The 23481-nt window shown below is 53.8% G+C and overlaps 1 protein-coding gene across 4 annotated transcripts in view; it reads right to left on the bottom strand.

The window, feature by feature from the left end:
- The window catches only part of AXL (AXL receptor tyrosine kinase), a 28849-nt gene extending 5586 nt beyond the window's left edge, over positions 1-23263 (bottom strand). Inside the window, exons 1-17 of one of the 4 annotated variants that reach the window (XM_072753362.1) lie at positions 22934-23262; positions 21584-21809; positions 21156-21256; positions 20379-20555; positions 15291-15371; positions 15027-15142; positions 10100-10310; positions 9649-9788; positions 8847-8997; positions 8614-8640; positions 7199-7331; positions 6600-6691; positions 4032-4127; positions 3776-3853; positions 2273-2365; positions 1749-1870; positions 1046-1155 (exon numbers count right to left, since the gene is read on the bottom strand). In XM_072753362.1, the coding sequence (XP_072609463.1) occupies positions 1046-1155; positions 1749-1870; positions 2273-2365; positions 3776-3853; positions 4032-4127; positions 6600-6691; positions 7199-7331; positions 8614-8640; positions 8847-8997; positions 9649-9788; positions 10100-10310; positions 15027-15142; positions 15291-15371; positions 20379-20555; positions 21156-21256; positions 21584-21809; positions 22934-22997 (2018 nt within the window). In that variant the 5' untranslated portion in view covers positions 22998-23262. Of the gene's footprint in view, positions 1-1045; positions 1156-1748; positions 1871-2272; positions 2366-3775; positions 3854-4031; positions 4128-6599; positions 6692-7198; positions 7332-8613; positions 8641-8846; positions 8998-9648; positions 9789-10099; positions 10311-15026; positions 15143-15290; positions 15372-20378; positions 20556-21155; positions 21257-21583; positions 21810-22933 lie in introns of all 4 variants that reach the window. The other 3 variants (XM_072753352.1, XM_072753366.1, XM_072753359.1) reach the window with 3 other exon arrangements.
- Positions 23264-23481: the final 218 nt, after the last annotated feature.

The raw sequence follows: 23481 nt of genomic DNA, 5'->3' as shown, positions 1-23481 counted from the left end.
GTATAATTCTTTCAACCCCTTTATGGGATTGGACTTTTTCAACATAAAGGATTGTGGGAGGGGCACCTGGGTAGCTCAGTGGTTGAGCACCTGCCTTTGACTCAGGTCATGATCCTGAAGTCCTAGGATCAAGTCCCACATCATGTTTCCTGTGGAGAGCCTGCTTCTCCCTCTGCCTATGTCTCTGCCTCTCTCTGTGTGTCTCTCATGAATAAATAAATAAAATCTAAAAAAGAAATTGAGGGGCAGCCCCGGTGGCGCAGCGGTTTGGCGCCGCCTGCAGCCTGGGGTGTGATCCTGGAGACCCGGGATCGAGTCCCACATTGGGCTCCCTGCGTGGAGCCTGCTTCTCCCTCTGCCTGTGTCTCTGCCTCTCTCTCTCTGTGTCTATGAATAAATAAATAAAATATTTTTTAAAAAATTAAAAAAATAAAAAAGAAATTGAGGGAAATAAAGAAGTGTTCCTATTCCTGGGAGTTGCGAACGTTCACACATCTTGCAGAAGGTTCTAATTCTCCGGCTCCAGTTTCTAGGAGTCCAATATTGTAATGAAACTAATAGTCTAAGCCTGCGTTCATATATATACACACCACCCTCACCTTAGTTTAGTTCTGCCCTATTTTCTGGCATGTCTGTGGGCAGGGCAGAGGTGGTGGTGGTGTCTGGTCCCCTTCTTCAATGTGGCGCCTCCCTAAGGGCAGCCCCAGGCAAGACACTCAGCAGGGAGGGAAACAGAGATGAGGCTTCAGTGCCACCACCATCATTGGTCATCTCTGCCCCTTTGCTCATCTCATGCCACCCACTGAACCTTCCCTCTTGCCTCTCCTCCACATCCAAGTACCCCTCTCCAGGATCTCAGTTCCAGGCACACCTCCTCCGGGAAGGCTCCTTCAATCCCTTTGCTGACCTTTCTATCGCAGTCCTGAGTTCTGGCCTGCCTGAAGGGTATGTATGTCTAGACCCATCTTCCATCCTGGAATGGAAGAGGGAGGCAGCTCACTGAAGGAGAGAGTGAGGGGGTATCTTTGGAAGCCTCAACACTCACATGCAGTTCCTGGCGGCCAGGTCTCGGTGTATGAACCTCTTGGTACTCAGATACTCCATGCCACTGGCGATGTCTGCCATGAACTTCACCAGCATCTGAGTGGGCAGGAACTGGGGGCAGAGCAGGAGGGAGTCGAGGTCGGCCAAGACCCTGAGATCCAGGACTCCTCCCTCCCTCCTTCCCTGCAGTGGTGTCCCATGGCTCCAAGAATTAAATCTAACATCTTTCCAATAAGGCCCTGTACAATCTCCTCCTGCCCTCCCCACCAAGTCTATCTAATGTCATTGCCTGGGACATGTGACCTTCACTCCAGCCAGGGGCCTCCTTTCTGGTTTTCAGACAGATTATGCTTGTTCCCACCTCTAAGCCTTTGCCTATGCTGTGCCCTCTGCCAGCGCCCCTTCCTTCCAGGTCTCCCCATCTCCTGCTGGTTGCCTCTTCCTTCAAGATTGCCTCCTCAGTAAGACCTTCTCTGTCCACCCAAACTAACTGCCTGGACTCTCTGTGGCTCATCTGACTCTATTTCCTTCCTGGCACCTAAAATTATCTTGCTTATTTATTTGTTAACTTATTTGTTGCCTGGACCCCTCACGGCAGACAGCTCTATGAGGGCAAGTTCTTGGTCACCATGGTCTGATCAGTGCTGGGTACCTAACAGGTGCTCAATTAACACCTGTAGACCAGACAAGGAAATGTCCCTCACCACTGGCTGGTCCCCAAGCCGGGAATAGAGAAGGAAACTGTGCAGGTCTCCATGCTTCATGAAAGGTAAGATGACCACCGGTGCCGGAAAGCCCTCTCGTTCGGAACCCTGGAAACAGACGCCTGAGCCCCCCCACCCCCAGGCAGCCCCTGTCATTCCAGTTGGACAGAGAGGGGAAGACATCCCCTCCCTCCACTCTGTCTCTCCCTCCCCCTCAAATCTTCCAAATTGTTGGGGGTGGGAGGGGGTGGGGTGGCAAGGACCAAGCTTCAGAGAAGCCGATTGTAGCACTGTTCCCAGGGAAGTTTCCAGAGCCCTCCTGGGGACCTCAGCTATTTCTGGGAAAGGTCAGAGGTCACATTCCAAGCTGAGAGAAAGAAGGAGGGGGGGAGCTTGCTGACTCTGAAGGAGGGGGAAGCAGAGAGCCTAGAGGTTTGATCTTCCCAGTGCAAGAGGGAGGGGTCTTCCTTTTGGAGTGCCCTGGATGGGGCCTGTAGAGCCCCCTAAATCTGCCCCTCCCTCACCAATGAGCCTCATGACGTTGGGGTGGTCAAATTCCTTCATGCAGACGGCTTCACTCAGGAAATCCTCCAGCTCCGACCTTGTGCAGATAGCAACTTGGGGGAGAGAGAAAGGTGGATAAGGAGGAGGGGAGGGAGGACCCTTTCTCCCCTCCTCTCTTTCATCATCATCCTCTTCATCAAACATGATTACTAAGTACCTGGTGCCACACTCTAGCACTTTCTATATATTAACTCATTTAACCCTCTGAGGTTCTCCCTGTTTTAATGATGGGGAAGCCAAAGCACAGAATGGTCAGGAAATCTGCCTAAGGGCACACGCAGCTTGCCAAGTAAATTAGGCAGAATCAGAAGCCCGGTGGTCCGGCTCTGAGGTCCCTGTGCACACACCATGCTAGGTTGCTTCCCTGGGGATCCATAAGATTTCTCCCTTTTTATAACTCAGGACACTGGCTCATAGTGGCAAAGCGACTTGCCCAAGGTCACCGGGCTGGATTCAAACCGAGGTGGAGAGCATAACCTGGTACAAAGAAGTGCTCAATAATGAATGAATGGGGAGAGACTGATAACCCCACAACCCAGGCTTTTCGCCCCAGTGATGCAGGAAGGATCCTTCCTCCCTCACCACCAGCGGCAGCCTGACCCTCAGTGCCTCTTCCCTGTATGGAAGGGGCTTGGTCCCAGACTTCCTGTGCTGTGTGACCCTGGACTGGCTCCCACCGTCTCTGACCATGTAAATAATACAGCCACACTCCACATTCATTGCACATAACTACATACAGTTCCCAGCATTAAGTGCTTTGGCTCACCCTAGGAAACAAGGACATTATGATCCTTTTTTTCCAGATGAAGATCGGCAGGCAGCTCAGAGAGGCAGAGTCACTTGCCTGAGATCACACAGCTGGCCAATGAAGCCAGGTGTGCCTCATTCCAGACCTTCTCCTGTTCTGTTAGGTAACTCAGGGGGCTGATCCCCAAAAACTAGATTTCCCAGGCTCCCTTCCATACTGTTTTCCTGTTGGAGTTTGCCAATGGGAAGCACTGATGGGAGACTGGCAGGTGGGAGGGTGGAGGGGGAGAAGTCAGGGTACTTCACCCTGTCCCTTACTGCTTTCAGCACTGCCTTGGTGAAAGCTGTGTGTTTCAAGCTTCCACAAGGCAGCCCCTAAATCTGTGATCCCAAATCCCACCATGTGTGCCCGGCTGTAGGCTCTGGTGACACCACTTCCTCCCTCTGCCCTTCAGGCCTTGTTGCTGCTAATCTCCGGGTGGCCTCACTGCTCCATGTCATTCCTATGCCTTTGTAGTAAAGGTCCCCATATTAAATTCCTTCTTTTGAAGTACCTAGCGTGGACTCCATTTCCTGCCCAGAAACCCTGGGATTCTGTGACAGGGCTAATTTGCTACTCACTTTTCTGCTCTTCGGCCTCGTTGGGGGCATAGGGAAAAGGCCTACAGTTAGGGGGTAAGGGTCCCATCCACGTGGACACGCAAGTACAGACTCACTCTTCATTGTCTTCACAGCCACCTTGAGGATAGAGTCATCCTGGTTGAGCTGGCCCTCCATCACGGCTCCAAATTCTCCTGTGGGGGACCAGAGGGAGATTTTGACCTCAGGGGGGCTTGCGGGGACTGCATTTCCTGTGACTGGGTAGGGGTGGGGAAGTGAAGGACTTCATGGTTCAGGGGGATGTGTGTGTGTGTGTGTGTGTGTGTGTGTGTGTGTGTGTACTCTGGGTGAGGGGGCAGGGGGAGGACTCACCTTCTCCCAGGGTCTTCCCCAGTGCCACCTTATGCCGGTCCACCATCACATCCCGAAGCTTCTCCTTCAGCTCTTCACTGATGCCCAGGCTGTTCACTGCATGGGAGATGGGGGTGGACAGAGCCATGCAGCAGGGCTGACACTCAGGTAACATTTGGATATCATGAGGGATGTATCCATTGTTAAAATATTGAAATATTTCTACGTTCATTCAAAAACAGCTACTGCCCTGAGCACACATCACCTTCGCTCTTCCTCTAGACCCCCTGAATCTTCTCCCAGACCAGCTAAAGGGTTAGAGCCTGGCACATAATCTTGCACCAGTGGGCACCCTGATTGGTCAGTGTCCTGCCAAAAACATTTCTTGACTTTTTATTGAAATATAATCTGCACAAATCCTCATCAAGCAGCTCGGTGATTTCTTTTTGAGAAAGAGAGAGAGCACTTGCACATGCATGAGTCAGGGGGAGGGGCAGAAGAGAGGGAGAGAGAACCCCAAGCAGACTCCCTGCTGAGCACAGAGCCTGACACAGGGCTCAATCTCACAACCCTGAGATCATGATCTCAGCTGAAAACAAGAGTTGGCTGCTTAACCAACTGGGCCACCCAGGTGAAAAGTTTATTTTTTCTAGAGAGAGTGCACACGAGTGAAGCAGGGAGGGGCAGAGGGAGAGAATCTTTAAGCAGACTCCCAGCTGAGTGGGGAGGCCCACATGGGGCTCGATCTCACGAACCGTGAGATCATGGTCTGAGCTGAAACCAAGAGCTGGATGCTCAAGTGACGGAGCCACCCAGGCACCCCAGCTCAGTGGATTTCTACAAAGCAAACACAATAATATAACTAGTACCCAGGTCAAGAACAGACCATGACCTGCCCTCTTAAGAGTGGCCACCTTCCTGACTTCTCTTCTCATAGATTGGCCATCTCTGTTTGGGAATATAATCATAAACATGGAATCACATACTATGTTTTCTTTCATGTCTGGCTTCTTTCATTCAACACGGTGTCTATGAGACAGTTGTCATGTAGTTAGTTGTTGTGTGTAATTGCAATTTATTTTCATTGCTATATGGCAACAGTTCTCAAACTTATTGGCCTCAGGACCTGTTCTCCTTCTTAAAATTACTGAGGACTGGGCAGCCCGGGTGGCTCAGCAGTTTATCACCGCCTTCCGCCCCGGGCGTGATCCTAGAGACCCAGGATCGAGTCCCGCGTCAGGCTCCCTGCATGGAGCCTGCTTCTTCCTCTGCCTGTGTCTCTGCCTCTCTCTCTCCCTCTCTGTGTCTAATAAATAAATAAATAAATAAATAAATATTTAAAAAAATTACTGAGGACTACATAGAGCTTTCATTCAGGGGGATTATATGGGTCAATACTTACTGTATTCAAAATTAAAATGGATAGATTTTTCAAACACAAGAATAAACCAACACACATTTGTCAACCAATAGAGTGTCAACCATCACACATCTGAGAACTTCTAAAAAAAGCTCCACGGAACACATGTGAGAGAACGAGAGTGTTAAAGGGCATATAACATCTTGGAATTATTATGAAAATAGTTTTGACCTCATGGACCCCCTGCAAAGGTCTCAGGGACCCTCAGGGACCTGGATCACACTCTGAGAACTGCTGCTGCATGTCACCCCACTAGAGCGCCATGACCTCCTTGCTTCTTATTCTTGCTTCTCCTAAATAAATGTCTTTCCCAGCCCCTTCCAATATCTCCCTGGGGTCCCGGCAGCCTTCTCACTGTGTCCTGGGAAGAGACATCACTCTGTCTCTTTCCTTTCTGGATTTAAGTTTCTCCCAGCTGGAAAGATGAAGAGATTTGACAAGGTGCGCCTTGAGGTCCTTCCTTAGCTGGGACCCTTCAAAATACCACAGTTTACAGAATGTCTAGAACTCTTAGAGCATATGGCTTTCCAGATCTTAAGGGTCTATGATATTGAGCCTATGATTGTTTCAGCCAAGATCGATTCCACTCTCTAACATTCTAGAATTCCAAGAGGTAGTTAAGAGGCTGAACTTCAGAGCAAAATGACCAGGGTTCAAAGCCCAACTGTCTAACTTAAAAGCTGTGTGGCCTTGAGGAAGTTACTAACCACTCTGTACCACAGCTTCCCCATCTGTGAAAGTGGAGGGTGACTTACCTACCTCATTGGGTTGTCGTGAGGATTCAATTCAATGACGTGTGGGACACTTAGAACAGCACCTGTCACATAGGAAGTGCTAGGGCTGGCTGTCATTATTGGCTTTACAATTATCTAACGATCCTTGTCCTCTTCATTGCCATCATCATCATCATTATCGTCATCATCATTATACTGTTCTAGGATCCTGTGGCCCTAAAGTTTGGTCTTTCTATAATTTATTGTCTAGGACCCTGTTATTTTAAGGATCTGTGTGGTTTCACAATTCTGTTGTTCTTAGTCTATGGTTCTCACATCCTAGTATTCCGGGGTCTTTGGAAACTCTGGGTTCATGCATCGAAAGAAGCCCGGCAGACCCCAATCTCTACACTTGTCATCCCCACACCAGGGCAGGGAGGCATGAGGTTCACTTACAGGTGGCTTCAGTGGTCCGGCGACTGTAGGACTTGCGAACACGGTACCTAACCACCAGCTCACCCCTCTCCACTGTTGGTTCAAACACCTCTCTGGGGGGAATAGGCAGGAGGTGAGGGCAGGGCAGAACCAGGTGGAACCCCCTTTCTCGGACAACAGTGAAAGTGAACACCACCCTTAACCCCAAGCCCTGGGGATCCCTGGGTGGCGCAGCAGTTTGGTGCCTGCCTTTGGCCCAGGGCGTGATCCTGGAGGCCCGGGATCGAATCCCACATCAGACTCCCGGTGCATGGAGCCTGCTTCTCCCTCTGCCTATGTCTCTGCCTCTCTCTCTCTCTCTCTCTCTCTCTGTGACTATCATAAATAAATAAAAATTAAAAAAAAAAAACAAAACCCAAGCCCTGCCCGCCCTCTCCTCCAGCATTTGCTGAGTATAGCTTGGACTTCTACCTTCTGCCTTCCATTTATTACCCAGACCCTTGACCTCATTCCGACTCTTGGTAATCTCTCATCTCACACCAGCCTCCTCATGGTCTCCCTGACTCCAGCCTCTCCATCCCATCCAAGTTAGCTTCCCTACTCACGTAGTTCCAACTCACCCATAGCGGGTCTCCTTCTTCCGCCGGTGGACAAGGAACAGGGCCAAGATGAGGACACAACCGGCAGCCACAACTGCTCCCAGCAATACATACCACCAGGGCCATGAGAAGGCAGGGACTGGGGGCTCACTCACTGTCAGGGGGTATGGCACACAGGTCATGGATAAAGCCCTGGATCCTGCTCCCCAGGACCCAAAGATATAATGTTGGAGGGAGACAGATGTGGAAATATCTAATGACACATGTAGTAGGTAGGCACATCTACTTATCCAGGGAGATGGACTTGGGTGTGGAAAACACACAAGTTGTGTGAGCAGGGGAGGGGATGTGTGGAGTGTAGGATGGGTGTGTGGAGCGCATGCGAGGAGTATACAAGGAGTATGAGGCTCATGGACAAACGGCCAAGGAATGGTCTTGAGGAACATGCACTGATAATGGAGGGGCTTCTATTAAGCGAGGGATAGAAGTGAAATACATGTGCAAAAGAAGGGTGCACAGAATGTCAGATGGGTATTGGAGGAGTTAGAGGTATGTGAGTGAGGAGTAGTTAAGGCATTTTAGATACACCTCATGAGCAACTTTTTGGTAAGAATGTAACGTTGCTGTGAGAGGAGTGTGGGCATGGGAGGAGATGAAATGGGGTGTCAAAGGGTGGGAATGGGTATGTAAGGGATGGAAATGGGTAAGTACGTGCTGAGTGTCCCAGGAGTTTGGTGTGGGTGTGTGCAGAGTGGGAACGGGTTAGGATTGGCGAGTGTTGAGGGAGTAATGTGTAAGGAGCATCACTCCCTGTGTGCAGGGAGAATTGAAGAGTGTGGGATAGTGTGGATCCAAAATTTTCCAGTATTTGCAATGTGGGATATACGGCGAGTGTGTAAAAAGTGTGCAGTCTGTGAATGAGAAGTGTGGGTGTGCACTGGGTTTGGGAGGCATGTGTGAGGAATGAAGGACAATAATAGGATGAATGGGACAGAAGGCTGGCATTAGTGTGGAAAGGGTATGCAAAGAAATGCAGGAAGGCACATAAGGAATCCTTAAGAATAGTAGGTTGAGTTACAAGAGATGAACTATAATAGTGCTAGGAGGGTACAATGGGTCTTTGAGAATTGCTGGAGAAATATTTGAGAGGGATGGATTTGAGGGGGATAGCTCATCTGCTTGCCCACCCATCCATCCACCCATCCATCCATCCATCCATCCATCCATCCATCCATCCATCCACCATTCATTGAGTACCTACAATGTATGGGGGCCATTCCTGACAACATCAAGGACCACATAAACCCGAGAAGTAGAAGATTAGAATGATGAGTTTGAGAAACATGAAAGAAATGTCAATGGGTATGTTTGTGGTGATGGGGTCCTCACTGGGCATGAAGGGAAAGGAGGGAGGCAAGAGGGTGTGAAGCCCTTACCCAGCTGGTGGATTGGTTGTCCTTGCCCTGTGAGGAGAAAGGACAGAGGGAGGACATACTCAGAGAGGGTAAGACTGGTGTGACACCGGTGAGACTCTCAGTAAGGTTTTGGGTAGGAAAAGAGCCCAGATTGGGGTAACACTGAAAGGTACAGGGAGCAAGTCAGGGCTATCTGGGCACGACAGGGTCCTCGTGAATCAGTTGAAGGGGGTTGAGCAGGACTTTGGAGTTACCTGGGCGCCAGGGCTCCAGGGGCACAGCGAGGCTCCAGGGTCCATCCCCAGCAGCAGTGTAGGCTGCCACACACACTGTCAGGTTGGGCACCGTCCCATCCCCTTGCAGCTCCAGGGTCACCTCTCTCTTTAGCCCTATGTCCATGAGCACCTAGGATGTCCAGATGTAGCATCAAGGTAAAGCCCCCACCCCGCCGCCCCTAACTCTTAAGACTTCACCCTCACCGTTAAGTCCCTGTCTTTCTCAAAGCCCCCTCCCTACCCCCTAGCCCTTCACCCCTACCTCTTCCGACCCATCATCCCTCACTGTCATCCCCACCTCCATTCTCCATCCCCATGCCCACTCCAACATCAGCTCCACGGGGACTGGGCCATTGCCTCATTCACAGCCCATCGTCAAGTGCTAGCAAGTGAGGGACTGAACCCTCATCTTTCCACCCACGTTCCTCTCTCTATCCCCTCCTAACCCCCCACCCTCTCTCTCCCACCCACCTCTCCAACCCAGGGTGCTGCTTGCTCCAAGACCACCTTTGTGCAAATTAGGAAAAGTCACCCCTTCTTCAAGATGTTATACAATTATCTGCTGTAAAATCATGATAGTACATTTGTAAGTCTACTGAAATGTTTTTCATAATGACTTGTAAAAGCCACTCCCACTCCCTACCCCTTGCCTGGACCCCTTCCCAGGATGTGCCCTCCTAGGTGTAGTGTGATCTCGTATTACCCCAACTGCACCCGTATCCTGTCCTCCCCATCTCCCTCCACCCAGCCATTCCGCCCCAGCCCAGCCAGCAGCACCCACCTCGGGGGTGTCCTGGCCTCGGTAGGCCAGCCGGTACCCTAACAGGGTGCCCTGCAGGGGCGCCCTTGGCTCCTGCCAACGCACGAGGGCTTGGCTCCCATTCCGCAAGGCGCTAACGTTCTCGGGGGGACCCAGGGGCACTGGAGGACAGGGAAGAGGGGAAGCTGGCACCCCCACCTCTTCCTGGCCCCCTCCCCTGTTCCCAGGAAGCAGGGGCAGGGTGCAAAGGGCATGCGCGTGGGCAACTCGTGCAGGCCTCCCATGAGCGGAAGCAGAGGGAAGAGGTCTGGGAGAGATGCCAGTGGGCCATGCTGAGGGGTCAGGGACTGGATGGGAAGGACCGAGGCCACATGGGGTAAATGGGGGACAAGAGCTGCTGGGGGTGGCACTGCTGTGAGCATGGTCCAGCAGGGCTGCAAATGACATCTACCTCCGACCAGCCCGTTCTTACCTCCCTCTGGTGTCTCCACAGGAAGCCAGTGGGTCCAGGGTGAGGGCCCCTGGCTACTGGTACAGGCCACCCGGATGTGGTAAGGAGTGTGAGGATGGAGGCTGCCCAGCCGAAGTTGGTGAGGGGGGACAAATGCTTGCAAGGTGAGAGGCTCCTCCGGGGGGTCTGGCTGTCCCAGCTGGACACCCACCCCATCATCTGACAGCACAGCCTGGGGACAGGGAAGGGGCATGAGGACAGGATCGTCACGAAATCTCAGAGGTAGTCACACAAGTCGTTGGTGGTGGTCCCAGTGTGATTACACAACTTTGCAAGGATGTGTGTGTGTGTGTGTGTGTGTGTGTGTGTGAGCTCCATGCTGGTGTAACATGGGCACCTGCATTTGCAAAGCAAGACCACCCAGTTGCACAGTGTGGCTCTGTCATCACTTGTAAAAGCCACCTCTGGCAAGACTTTCCCCTCTCTGAACCTCAGTTTCCTTATCTGGAACATGAGGGCTTGGAGGAGCAAGCACCTTCCAGGGCTGCCTAAAGGTTGAAAGTAGGACAAGCTGCACAGCGTGTGGCAGGTGGTCAGCATCAATAGAATGACAATGACATTCAACCACAGGCAAAAGTTGGAAGAGTAGGGACGCCTGGGTGGCTCAGTGGTTGAGCATCTGCTTTCATCTCAGGGCGTGATCTTGGGGTCTTGGGATTGAGTCCCACATCGGGCTCCCCACAGGGAGCCTGCTTCTCCTTCTGCCTATGTCTCTGCCTCTCTCTGTGTCTCTCATGAATAAATAAATAAAATCTTTAAAAAAATCAGAAGAGTGGGCACCTCTAGGGGCTGAGGGATACTTGTGGGGAGCTGGTGGGTGGTGATTTGGAGGCTCATGACAATACGTGAACGTTCATGTTTAAGGATCTAGGTGGAGACGCCTGGGTGGCTCTGCAGTTGAGCGTCTGCCTTTGGCTCAGGGCGTGATCCTGGAGTTCTGGGATTGAGTCCACGCAAGGCTTCCTGTGGGGAGCCTGCTTCTCCCTCTGCCTGCATCTCTGCCTCCCTCTGTGTGTCTCTCATGAATAAATAAAAAAATCTTTTAAAAAAAAAGGGGGGGATCCCTGGGTGGCGCAGTGGTTTGGCGCCTGCCTTTGGCCCAGGGCGCGATCCTGGAGACCCGGGATCGAATCCCACGTCGGGCTCCCGGTGCATGGAGCCTGCTTCTCCCTCTGCCTGTGTCTCTGCCTCTCTCTCTCTCTCTGTGTGTGACTATCATAAAAAAAAAAAAAAAAAAAAAAGGATTGGGACTCCTGGGTGGCTCAGCGGTTGAGCATCTGCCTTTGGCTCCAGGCGTGATCCCAGGGTCCGAGAATCGAGTCCCACACTGGGCTCTTTGCATGGAGCCTGCTTCTCCCTCTGCCTGTGTTTCTGCCTCTCTCTCTCTCTCTCATGAATAAATAAATAAAATCTTAAAAAAATAAAGGATCTAGGTGTACATGAAAGATTATGTACATTGTGTATGTTACAGCTCAATAAAAAGAAAATCCCTTTACACATCTGAATTCATTTGACCCTGACGTCAGCCCTGCCTGTGGGTACTGTGTGCATCTCCACTGACAGATGAACACATTGAGTCTCAGAGAGATGGAATCATTTGCCCAAAGTCACCAGCTTGTCACTGACGATGTTGGGAACTAAACCCCAACCTATCTTCAAAACCTTTGCCCCGCTCACAGTGAGGATGTCCATTTAAGAACATGGGTGATAGGGGATCCCTGGGTGGCTTGGGGGTTTGGTGCCTGCCTTTGGCCCAGGGCGCAATCCTGGAGTCCTGGGATCGAGTCCCGTGTCGGGCTCCCGGCATGGAGCCTACTTCTCCCTCTGCCTGTGTCTCTGCCTTTCTCTCTCTCTCTCTGTCTATCATAAGTAAATAAATAAATCTTAAAAAAAAAAAAAAAAAGAACATGGGTGATAGTAACAATACTTCTCCCCTGTTCAGAGGGGCCGTGTAGCTCAGTGCTAAGCACGGATGCTGGATCTGATATTCTAATCCAGCCTCTACCAGCACCTAGCTCTCTCTGTGCCTTAGTTTCCTCATCTATAAAATGGGATAATAGTGATGGTTCCCTGATTTGCAGGGTTGACTTGGAAGCATTTAACTTGTAAGCGTTTAGAAGAACCTGTGCACACTGAGTGCTTACCGTGATTATTTTCTGTGTGCGTGAGAGGTTGCCAGAATACAAATGTCAAACTCTGCACACCCTACACAGCAGCACAGGCTGGGAGGCTCATCTGGTCCCCGGGAATAGCATGATCGGCATGGCAGGGGCCACAGCTGGGCAATATATTTGTACAGCCCTGCCACACAGAACCACACACCCTCTACAGCCATACAAGCACAGTCCCACACGGTAAGGACGCTGCCATCCCCCCTCAGGAAGCAACCAGGAGACCCAACCCACACTGCCACACTGTGTGTTCAGAAGGAGTTTACTGCTTATGGGTGTGGACCCAAGATTCTTTGGATCCAAGTCCTGGCTTGATTATCATCTGCTGTGTGACCTAGAGGGGGTGTCTTTACTTCTCTGAGTCTCCATTTCTATCTCTGGAAAATGGGCATCCACGAGTCCCCCCTACCTGGCAGGGTGTGAGACTTAATGACATACCGTATGTAAGCTGCTTTGCACACCCTGTCAACAGCTAACATTTGAGGGCCAACCCTGTGTCAAGCACCCTGCTTGATACAAGCGCAATCCTAGATGAACTCACTGGCTTTTTACCACCACCCTCTGAGGTCAAATTCTTTTTTCATTCCCATTTCACAGATGAGGAAACAGAGGCCCAGAGAGGTTCAGCAGCTTGCCCGAAGCCACACAGAGTCCTGTGTGGTGAGGATAGCACCATGAGGCCTGGTAGGGAGTGGGCAGCTGGTGGGTAACAGGATGGGTGGGGGGGAGCTGTCCCCAGGCCTGCTCTCTGACCTGCAGTGACAGATGGGAAGGGGAACCTCTGCTGGGGCAAAGGGGAGAGAGGGACTTAAGTCCAGACAGTCAGCCTCCCAGTGCCCACTCCCACTTCTCTTTTCCCTGTAACCCTCCCGTTCGAACCCTCCCACCCAGGCCAGGCACAGCAGGAAGTGAGCTCTGGAGAAGGAAGAGGACACACTTCTGCTTTCCTTTGCCACTGGACACATGTGGGTTAGGGGTACGGCTGATGCCTGACCTGGCATTTGAGGTCTCCCAAATGGGCCCAGTCTCGGTGATTGAATCAGTTTTATCCTTTTTGGCCAATGGGGTAGGTCACTTCCCCTCTCTGGGCCTCAGTTCCTTACCTTGAAAACGGGAAGATTAGCAGATTATTTTCTAGGGTTTTAATTTTTTCTATTTTTTTTTTATTTTCTAGGGTTAAAATGACTAGTGAATGAGATTATGTCTGGGGCATGTAATTAAAAGAAGGATGGCTCTTACTCGATGGAGCACTGGCTCTCAATGGACTCTAAGGATAAGGAGGTGAAGGGGATTGTATGGGTTTGGGGAGATGCGGGTTTGAATCCCACCTCCGCCACTTCCCACCTGTAATCTTGGCCAGGTTGTTTAACTACTCTGAGCCTTAGTTTCTTATTTATTTATTTATTTATCTATCTATCTATTTATTTATTTATTTATGATAGTCACACACACACAGAGAGGGAGAGAGAGAGAGAGGCAGAGACACAGGCAGAGGGAGAAGCAGGCTCCATGCACCGGGAGCCCGATGTGGGACTCGATCCCGGGTCTCCAGGATCGCGCCCTGGGCCAAAGGCAGGCACTAAACCGCTGCGCCACCCAGGGATCCCTGAGCCTTAGTTTCTTCATCTGGAAAGCAGGTGTAATCATAGACCCTGCTCCATAAACACACAAGGGGGTGTGCGTAAAGAACTGACGCTCCATAAAAGCTGGTCATTATTAATTATTGTCATCTGTCTTGGCAGGCACTATCCCAGCCTCACTCCAATTTCCAAATCTCAGAAAACATCAGGCCAGAACTTTGTCTTGTACTCAGAGATCTGCATTTGCTTTTCTTAGTATAGAATTGGAATGAAAAAAAAAAAAAAAAAGAATTGGAATGAATTTGGTGCCGAAAGCTGGGTCAAGAGCGTTTCAGGTCACGTACTCCTCCAGCAAACATGCCCTACTAGAGGGGCACCTGGGTGGCTCAGTGGTTGTAGCATCTGCCTTTGGCTCAGGTCGTGATCACGGGATCCTGGGATGGAGTCCTGCCTTGGGCTCCCCCTGAGGAGCTTGCTTCTCCCTCTGCCTGTGTCTCTGCTTCTTTCTCTGTGTCTCTCATGAGTAAATAAATAAAATCTTAAGAAAAAAAAGGTGCCCTATTTGAGGTTAGCGCTGGGCAATTGTGAGGACCCAGTGGTGACTGAGATAGCCGGGACCAGCCTTCCCAGAGCTCCCAGTCTCGTGTGGGGATAGACTTACCCCCAGATAGTGACAACCCAGAGTGATCGGGGCTGGGATGGGAGAAGCACAAGGCTGTGGGCACCCGATGGTGAAAGAGATGGCTCTGAGCCCTGCTGTCTCAGGACTCCTACTCTGGCCAGAGTCAATATTACTAATACAAAAAAAAAAAGTTAGAACAGGTGATAGCTTATTATGCATTTCCCATATTCCAGATGCTATTTTAAGTTTGTTGTCTACATTCACTTATTGAATTCTTACAGCAAGCCTATCTGCCCATTTTACAGATGAGAGAACTGAGGTCCAGTGATGTTAAGTCACGGTCTAAGCTCCTGCAGCCAGTGCTGGGGGAGCCAGAATTTGAACCCAGGACATCTGGTGGGACTTGAGGCTCTGCTGCTTCTCAACACATGAATGGTTGGGAGGGCGGGTTTCCCAGGGAGGAGATGGGGGCTTCTGTGTGGTGGAAGGAGGGCTGAACAAATGTGAGGTCTCACCTGCAGGGTGCAGTGCGTGAGGGGATAGATGCCACTCAGGCCTGGAGTCCAAGCCACCTCCAGCTCTGTGGGCTGGCGGGAAACCAGGTGGAGGTTGCGGGGCCGCTGGGGGAGCACTGTGGAGAGATGAGGGGAAGGACTAACCCTGGGGGGCTTTTGCCCAAGCTCCCCTCCACCCCCACCCTACCCTTTACCTCAGCTCCAACCTTTGGCCCAGACCCCACATCCTCTGACACCCAGCTCCCCAGCTCCCTTTCCTGTCACCTGTGATGGTGGCCGTGCGGGATGTGGTGACCCCCTTGGCATTATGGGCTTCACAGGAGAAAGAAGATGTCTTGTTCAAGCCTGGGGAGTCATAGAAAGAGAGGCCCAGTGTCAGAGAGGGGAGGGAGGATTTCCCAGGCATGCTGGGCCACCTCCTACCATGCCCTGCCTGATAGAGTCAGGGCGGCCCACATGGGCACCTGCTTGAAGGGAGAGTTGTGGGGGCGGGCGGGATGAATTGTGAGCACAGGCCTCCATCGCCAGCCCAAGGAGAGGCTGATGGCCTCAGTCCTAATGCTCCACCACATAAACACACACACCTACTGATGCACCCCAGCACCCATACAGATAGAGACACACATACATATATACACACTTAGCACACAGATTTATAAAAACCCACATAGACACACACACATATACTCACACAGGCAACACTTAGAAACACACATGCTAAAACACACATACTTATGCGTGTGCACAGAGGTAGTTACAAATAGACACACCAGGCACATACACCAACACAGTTATACACACACTTGCAAAAGCACACATACTCATACCTAGACACACGCCAACACACACATTCATGTGCACACGCACACAGGATCACATAGAGCCTCACGGATGCACGTAGTGGCACAGATCCCTAACAGGCACACACCAAAGGAGCACCCTCATGGATGTGTGTAAAGCTAGAGGTGTTTGCTCATTTTAAAGCTCAAAGCTCAGCTCCTAGCAGCTCCCCTCCCTCTCCTTCCCTCCCTGGCCTCCGGGTGTTTCTGGAAAACAGGCATCAGGCATGTTCCTACCTCAGGAACTCTGCATTTCTGTTCTCTCTTTTTGGATCAGTCTTCCCACAGATGTGCATATGGCTCCCTCCCGCCCTCCTTCACATTTGGTACCCAGACCCCCCCTTCTCCTTGGCTCTGTCCCTGGCTGCCCTATTGAGAGCTGGGACCTCACGTCCACATCTACCGGCTCCTCAGTTTTACTTCTCCTCTTTGGCTCTTCTCATCACCACATACTTTACCTATTACCTGTACGTATTACCTATTACCTTTACCTATTACCTGTATATCTTGCTCACTCAGCTACTTCTCAGCTCCAGGACTGCGGGGGTTTCTATCTCTTCTGTTCCCTGCTGTCTGCCCCAGGGCCTACAATGGCCTTGCACACAGTAGGTACTCCATAAGTGCCTGTTGAACGAGTGAATGAATCTATGCGTATGCCTTTGTGTACTTATGAGTGTTTCTGGGTATGTATGTATGCATGTAGAAATGTGAGCTTGTGTAATTCTCCGGGTAAGTGATTTAATATGTGTCTTTTTTTCTTTTGTTAAGGTCTTATTTATTTATTTATTTATTTATTTATTTATTTATTTGAGAGAGAGAGGTAGGGAGAGAGAGCACAAGCCAACTCCCTGCTGGGCGGGGAGCCCATCCCAGGGTCCTGGGATCCAGACCTGAGCCGAGACCTGAGCCAAGACCGGAGCCCAAGGCAGATGCTTAACCAACTGAGCCACCCAGATGCCCCAATATGTGTCTTGAGTACCTGTTTCTGGGTGTCTGGGGGTGGACTGGCCCCCCTCCGCAGTGTGGGGCTGGTGGGAACACAGGCAGACACACAGCGGCACAAAGACACGCACTGAGAGACACAGTCACACAAACACACACATACACAGCTATACAACATCCACAGATTCACACACAGAGAAATAGAGACACACACACGGTGGGTGACAGGATGGAGGAGGACCAAGTCTGAGTCCGCACGTGCGACCGCAGGTCTGTGTGTGTCTATGGGTGTTGCATGCCTGTGCGTCTCCTGCTCGGTCTGCGTGTGTGTGTGTGTGTGTGTGTGTGTGCGCGCGCGCCTGTGTTCCCACCACCAGACAGACACAAAGTTTCCTTTTCTCAGTCGGCAGAGGGAGCGCACCCGGGGAAAGTCGGCCGAGGCCGGAAGGGGGTGGGCAGGGGCGCTCCCCAGCGCCGCTGCCCGGGCCGCAGCTCCCCGCCAAGGTCAGGTGCCCGGCCGCAGCCCCCGCCGGCGGGGGAGGGGCAGGAGCGCCCCGGGCCGGCTGCCCGAGGGGGGGGCCTGGGGCCGCTCCAGCCACCTGGCACGTGGGGGCCCGCCAGGGTCACCATGCGGGGGCTGGCGCTGCCCGCCCGCCCGCCCGAGGAGCCCTGGGGCGGGAGGGAGTTCTGGAACCCGGTCCCGTTCCAACCGCAGCATTCCTGCCCCCGCCTGAGTCACCGGGGCGCCCCCCTCCCGCTCCGGCACTTCCGGCGGCCTGGGGGGCCGCGGCCCAGGATCCCCCTTCCTCGGCCCGGCGCGCACCTCGAGGACGGGGAGAGCAGGGATGAGGGGCCCTGGGACCCTCTCCCCTCCAGCGGGCTCTGCCCCCGCGGCTGGAACGGGCCTGCTCCAGATGTGCTTTCCAGATGCACTGTCCCTCTCCCTCTCCCTCTCCGCTCCTCCTCCCCCCTCCCCCGCGCTTTTTCCGAGGGAATCAGAGGGATGGAAGGAGAGAGGGCACGCCCTGAGTCAGAGATCGAGGGACAGACACACATAAACGGACAAAATTCCTTGACACAGCCCCCCCTCCCGCCCCCACCCAGCACACACAGTGAATCACACAGGGGCCGTTACTGGCACAAAAACAGAAAACCGGGCACTGGCTAAGCGACGAAGGGCTGATGGCAAACGTGCAGGGACACCAATATCCACTCAGCGACTTGCAGGCATGTACACAGGGGCTGACATCGGGGCACACACACAAACATATCCACAAACATGGGTACCTTGACTGCAAACACCCAGCAACACAATGTGCCAGGCTGACGCTGACAAACACGGAAGCCTCCCCCAGGCCGAAATACACACAGCGAGCAACACACGCACATGGAAGTTGAGGCAGCCCCGCGGATACACACCAGGACATGAATGAGGTTGATGCTGACTTGCTTGCAAACAAACCCAGCCAGTCCTTCAAACACAGCTGGACACTCAGGTTGCTTCAGACACATATACGGGGATGCAGACTATACAAAAACACACGCTTGCATAAACACTGATGCAGACACTCAGCTGCCGTGTGCACGGAGGCGGCATAGACGCACACATACACGCTGGTTGGCAAGTTTATGGCCCAAGAGGAAATCAGGGCTGGGGTTGATGCACAGGGAAACAGGACAGAAGCTGCCGTGAGTTGTTGCTGCCTGCTGTGAATCTCTCTCCTTCATACACACAGACACACACACACCCACACACACGCACAGATACAGGGTCCGTGTGAGAGTCACAGACCAACACACTCACCTGTGACACATACGAGAAACCACAGAGACATCCACGGACACAGACATAAATACACACGGACAGCCATAGTCAGTAGCAACACACCGAGGAACGCCGAGCTGTCCACCGATACATCCTGATTCCACAAGGATACAGATGCCCCCACCAAGACACACTCACAGCCAAAGAGGCACACCTGTGAGGTGACATTGTCACCTCTCTGCAGGGAGGTATATACTAAGTAGCCACAAAACACTGCCTTCCCTCACTTTGCCATCTCTCCACCCCACCCCCACACCCACACTCCGCCTTCACACAATGAGTCACACCTGTGAACACACAAACACAAAGGAGGATGGACACCAGGCTGACACTGGTATTCTTAGACACACACACGTGCGTGCACACACTAAAAATCCATAGAAGCTGGCCTGCCCTAAAGCGCAGCCTCATCCAAGGAGGTTGATGCCAACAGACACTGACACAGAGACGCAGATCCAGTGGGACATGGATGCATCCACACCCAGACCTCACACACACACAGAGACACACACACAGACACCCTCCCCCTACAGCTCTACCACACACTGATACACACGCAGGCCCTCTCATGCCCGTGGCGAGGGGTGTGTGTGGGGGGCATTTCTCCTTCCTGGGATGGTGAGGGGTGTGGTGGGGGCATTTCTCCTTCCTGGGATGGGGTGCGGGGCCCATCCCCCACTCCCTTCCCATCTCCAGGGTCCTGCCAGGTTGACTCAGACCCCAGAGCCACGGGGCCTGAGTCACCCCTCTAAGGGCTGGCATGCTCACCACCTCATCCTTGCACACTCAGGGTCCCCGGAATGTTGAGAATGTGGACACCTCCCTCTCCTGCCTGGGGAGACCCTCAGGCAGGAGGTTCCCCTCCCATCTCTGCAGATGAGGCAGCAGGTTGGAGGTGCCAGAAGCTGAAGCCCTCCAGGGTCAGCTGCCTCCCTCTGCCTGATCCTAACCCGGCTGTGTTCCCCAATCTCTCCTTCCTCAGTGAGCGTGGTAGGGGGGACCTCTGCATCCAGTGGCCCTAGCTCTGCCTCTGACTGCTCTGTGATCCCAAGTGAGGTCCTGCTCATCGATGCGGTGCTGAAGGGGATGGTCACCCTGGAACTAGGAGAGTCTCTACTGCTACTCAGACCTCCCTGTCCTGTCTCTCTCTCCATCTTAGGTTAAGATGGCCTGTCCCTTCCCGTGTCTCTTGTTCTCTCTCTCCCGGTGACTGTCTCACTCTCTCTTCTGTCTCTGCTTTCAGATTGGCCTGCCTCAGTGAAGCTTTTCAGATCCAGAGGTGGGCAGGTCGAAGGAGGTGGAGGAGAGGAGGGCAGGGTTACTTCCGGTGCCCTGCTTAGGGTCAAGGGCTGACAACGGGGCATTAGGCCCACACACACATTTGGGCCATGGGGCAGCTCAGAGGAAACCCAGGACAAAGGGTTCTATTCAGACAGGCTGGGATGAATGAGGAGACAGAGGGACAGGGAGACAGACACATACAGAGAAGCAGAAAAAGAGAAACAGAGAACGAGATGACAGAGAGACAGAAGGAGCCAGAGAAGCATACAGAGGGACACGATAGGGACAGAGATGCAGGGACAGAGACTCAGACAGAGAGAAAACAGAGAGAGAGAGAAAGAGAGAGGGGGGGACAATGAGACAGACAATGAAGGACAGAGGGACAGAGGCACGGGAGGTGCCCATGCTCCCCACTCCCATCCTGCCTGGCCTTTGGTGCTGAGCTGGCTACAACCCCAGGCTTACCTGGAAAGCGCAGCGTGTGCTGGGCGCCGTGGGTCGTGGCTAGAGGTAGGGGGACGGCATCCTGGAGCCAGAGTAGATCCACAGGCTCTGGGGGTCCCTCGGCCCGGCAGCTCAGGTTAAAGGGGGTATTGGCAGCCACGGTTCTGTCCTCCGGCTCCTCCAGGAAGTAAGGCAGGCCTGGGGAGGGTGGTAGTCATTGAGGTCCCTCTGAGTCCCCCTTCCCAGGTGTCTAACTCACAGCTAGGAGGTTGCAGGCTGCAGATTCTATGCCCCCCCATATCTGATCCCGAAGGACACCCAAACTTCCTTCAGATGTCTGACCCCTCAGGCCTCTACCCTCAGAACACAGGATCCCAGTATCCGATGCCCCAGCCAAGTGTCTGACCTGAGGGACATCTGAGTCCCTCATGTCTCTTTTCTAAAATGTCTGGCTTCTCATTCCATTTTACCAATGAGTAAAGTGAGGGCCCCAGGGGTGGGGGTGAGGGTTAAATTGTACCTCTGACCCCTTATCCGATCCCCAGAATGTCCTACCCCCACTATGACCCTAGGACATGCCACAACCCCCAAGACGTCCCCCACCCCACCCCGCCCCAGGGACAGATCATCTCACCCAGTCCTGCCCCTAGTAATTCAGAGATTCCACAGTAATTCCTGACCCCCAAAGATCGCTGACACTCCCAGGCTGCATGTCCCCGGGGGACACCCTGAATTTTCCAGCACGTTCTGATCACTCAGGTTTCTCGCCCTCCCATGGCCTCTGAGCCCAGGGCTCACCCTCCAGCCCAACGTAGCCAGGCTGTGACACGAAGGTCTTTCCTCCCAGGACCACGGCACATTGGTACCACCCGGCGTCTGAGAGCTGCAGGGATGAGATTCTAACCGGGCAAGAGGAGAGAGAGAAAGGGTCAGGGTCAGTGCTGGACACTGGGCGGGGGTAATCAGAACTGAAACAGGGGGTTTGGACTAGGAACTCCTCAGAGCTAAGAAGTGGGTCGTATTATTAACTTGTCTTACAGAACAGGAAAGTGAAACCCAGAGTTACATCACATGCTCCACGCCACACGGCTAGCAAGTGGCCACACCAGGGTCCTAGCCCAGGTGGGGCTCCTGCCCATAGCTTTTCACCCACCACGTGCTGGAGGTGGCAGTGGGGGAGGATAGGGATCAGGAGGGGTGAAGCCGGTCAGGGGGAGGCTGGGCACCTGAGCTGGCTGACCACCTTCCAGTCTTCCTGCCCGTCTTCACCCAGGGGCACCTGGGTCTGGGTGCTGTCCGCCAGCTCCAGCACCTGTCCATCCCGAAGCCAGGTCACCTCGGGGGGCTCCCCCTGAACCTGGAGCTCACACCGAAGGGACCCGGTGAGTCCCCGGGCACCGGTGATGTTCCTTGGACTCCCCACAAAGGGGTCTGCCTCAGCCTGTGTGCCTGCTGGGAGACCGGAGACAGGGAAGACTTAGCTTAGGAACCCCTGCTTCCTCCCAGCCCGCCAGGCCCTTAGGCTCACATAGTTGTAAAGTGACCTCAGCGGGGGGCGGTGGAGGGTGGAGGCTTCGGGGGAGGATGGGAGCCTTCCCAGGGGACTGGGGTCCGGCCTCCATCCTTCCTAGGGGCCCCTATCCTTGGTCCGTCGGGAAGTAGGCCCGGGTCTGGCAGCCTCCCACGCCCCTGGACTGCCCGGCCTGCCCGGCAGGGCCAGCCCCCTGGCTCCCCCACCCCTGCTGCCCTCCCTTAGGGTCTCTAGGGACTTGCTAGATCGGGCTGGTGGATGGTGAGGATGAAAAAGAGGTGGGGAGGGAGAGGAGAGAGAGAGAGGAAGAGGGAAGGAGCGACGGAGAGAAGCCAAAGTCAGGCAAGAGGAGTCAGAGACAGCAAAGAACAGAGACTGGAGAGACACAGGGGTGAGAGATGAGGAGAGAGACAGTGAGAGGGAAGGAAGTTGGGGGAGAGACACTGAAGGAAACAGAGACACAGAGACAGAGAAAGAGACATCATAGAGACATCTAGAAAGTAGGGAGAGATAAAGATGGAGACCAGGTCAGAGAAATGAATCTCACAGAGATGGTGGAGATAGAGCCAGCACCAGAGAACTTTGGCCCAGAGGTGGAGCAGACAGGCAGTGACGGGGTAAGGACAAGTGTGTGTGTGGGGGTGACAGCGAGGAGGGTTTTCCCCTAGAGCTCCGCAGCCCTCCTCAACCCAGTGCCCGACTTAATTACTCCTTTCTGGAAGATTCCTTCCGGGGCAGCCCCCAGCTCAGCCCCTCTCCCTAGGGCCCTCCGAGGCAAGCCCAGCCCCGCTCCAGCCCTCTATGTCCACCTCTTTCCCACTCCGACCCTCCGAGTTTCTGTTTCTGGTCCTGTTCCTCTCTGAGCCCCTTTCTCTCCCGGCCTCTCTCCGCTGCTCTCTGGGCCTCCCTGTCTCCCTCTCGCTGTCCCCCAGACGCTCCTGGAGCCAGCCCAGACTCCCCCAACACCTGCCATCCACCCCCCACACCGCTCCCTCCTGCCCCAGCCCGGCCACGGGGTCCTCCCCCTCAGGCCCCCACCACTCACCCGGGGGGGCCAGGCACCCCCAGCAGCACAGCGCCAAGCACCAGGCCAGCGGGACCCTGCCCATCCTCGGGGCACCACGCAAACGATGCCAAACTTTCCTCAGAAGTTGCTGGGCACCCGCGGGAGAGGGGGCAGGGCCGGGCTGTCCCCGGCCCTCCCCCCGGCTGCGGGCTCCCCGGATCTGGCACTGCCTGCCTGCCGCGGCGGGCCCCTCGCTCAGCGGCCGCCTTCCTCGCTCCCAGCCTCCTACTCCCTCCCAGGCTTCGGGCAACCCTTCCCCGCCCCTGGCCCCCCCTCCGCCTCCGCCCACCAGGCCGGAGCCCTGGGGGCCACCGGGCTCGGAGGGGTTAACTCAGGGAGGGGACGACCGGCCCTGTCTTAAAGGGGCCTCGGAGGGAGGCTGCGGAGGGGGAAGGGGTCCCCCAAGGCTGCACCCCGATCCCGGCCAGCCGGGCAGGGAGGCTGTGCGGGTGGCTCTCTGTCCCGGCTCTGGGCGCTGTCCCTCCAGCTCTCCAGTGTCTGGTAAACATTCTTCCAGAACTCCACTC

Source organism: Vulpes vulpes, chromosome 1 (assembly GCF_048418805.1).
Source record: "Vulpes vulpes isolate BD-2025 chromosome 1, VulVul3, whole genome shotgun sequence".
Taxonomy (NCBI): Eukaryota; Metazoa; Chordata; class Mammalia; order Carnivora; family Canidae; genus Vulpes; species Vulpes vulpes.
This window is presented reverse-complemented; position numbering and strand designations above follow the sequence as displayed.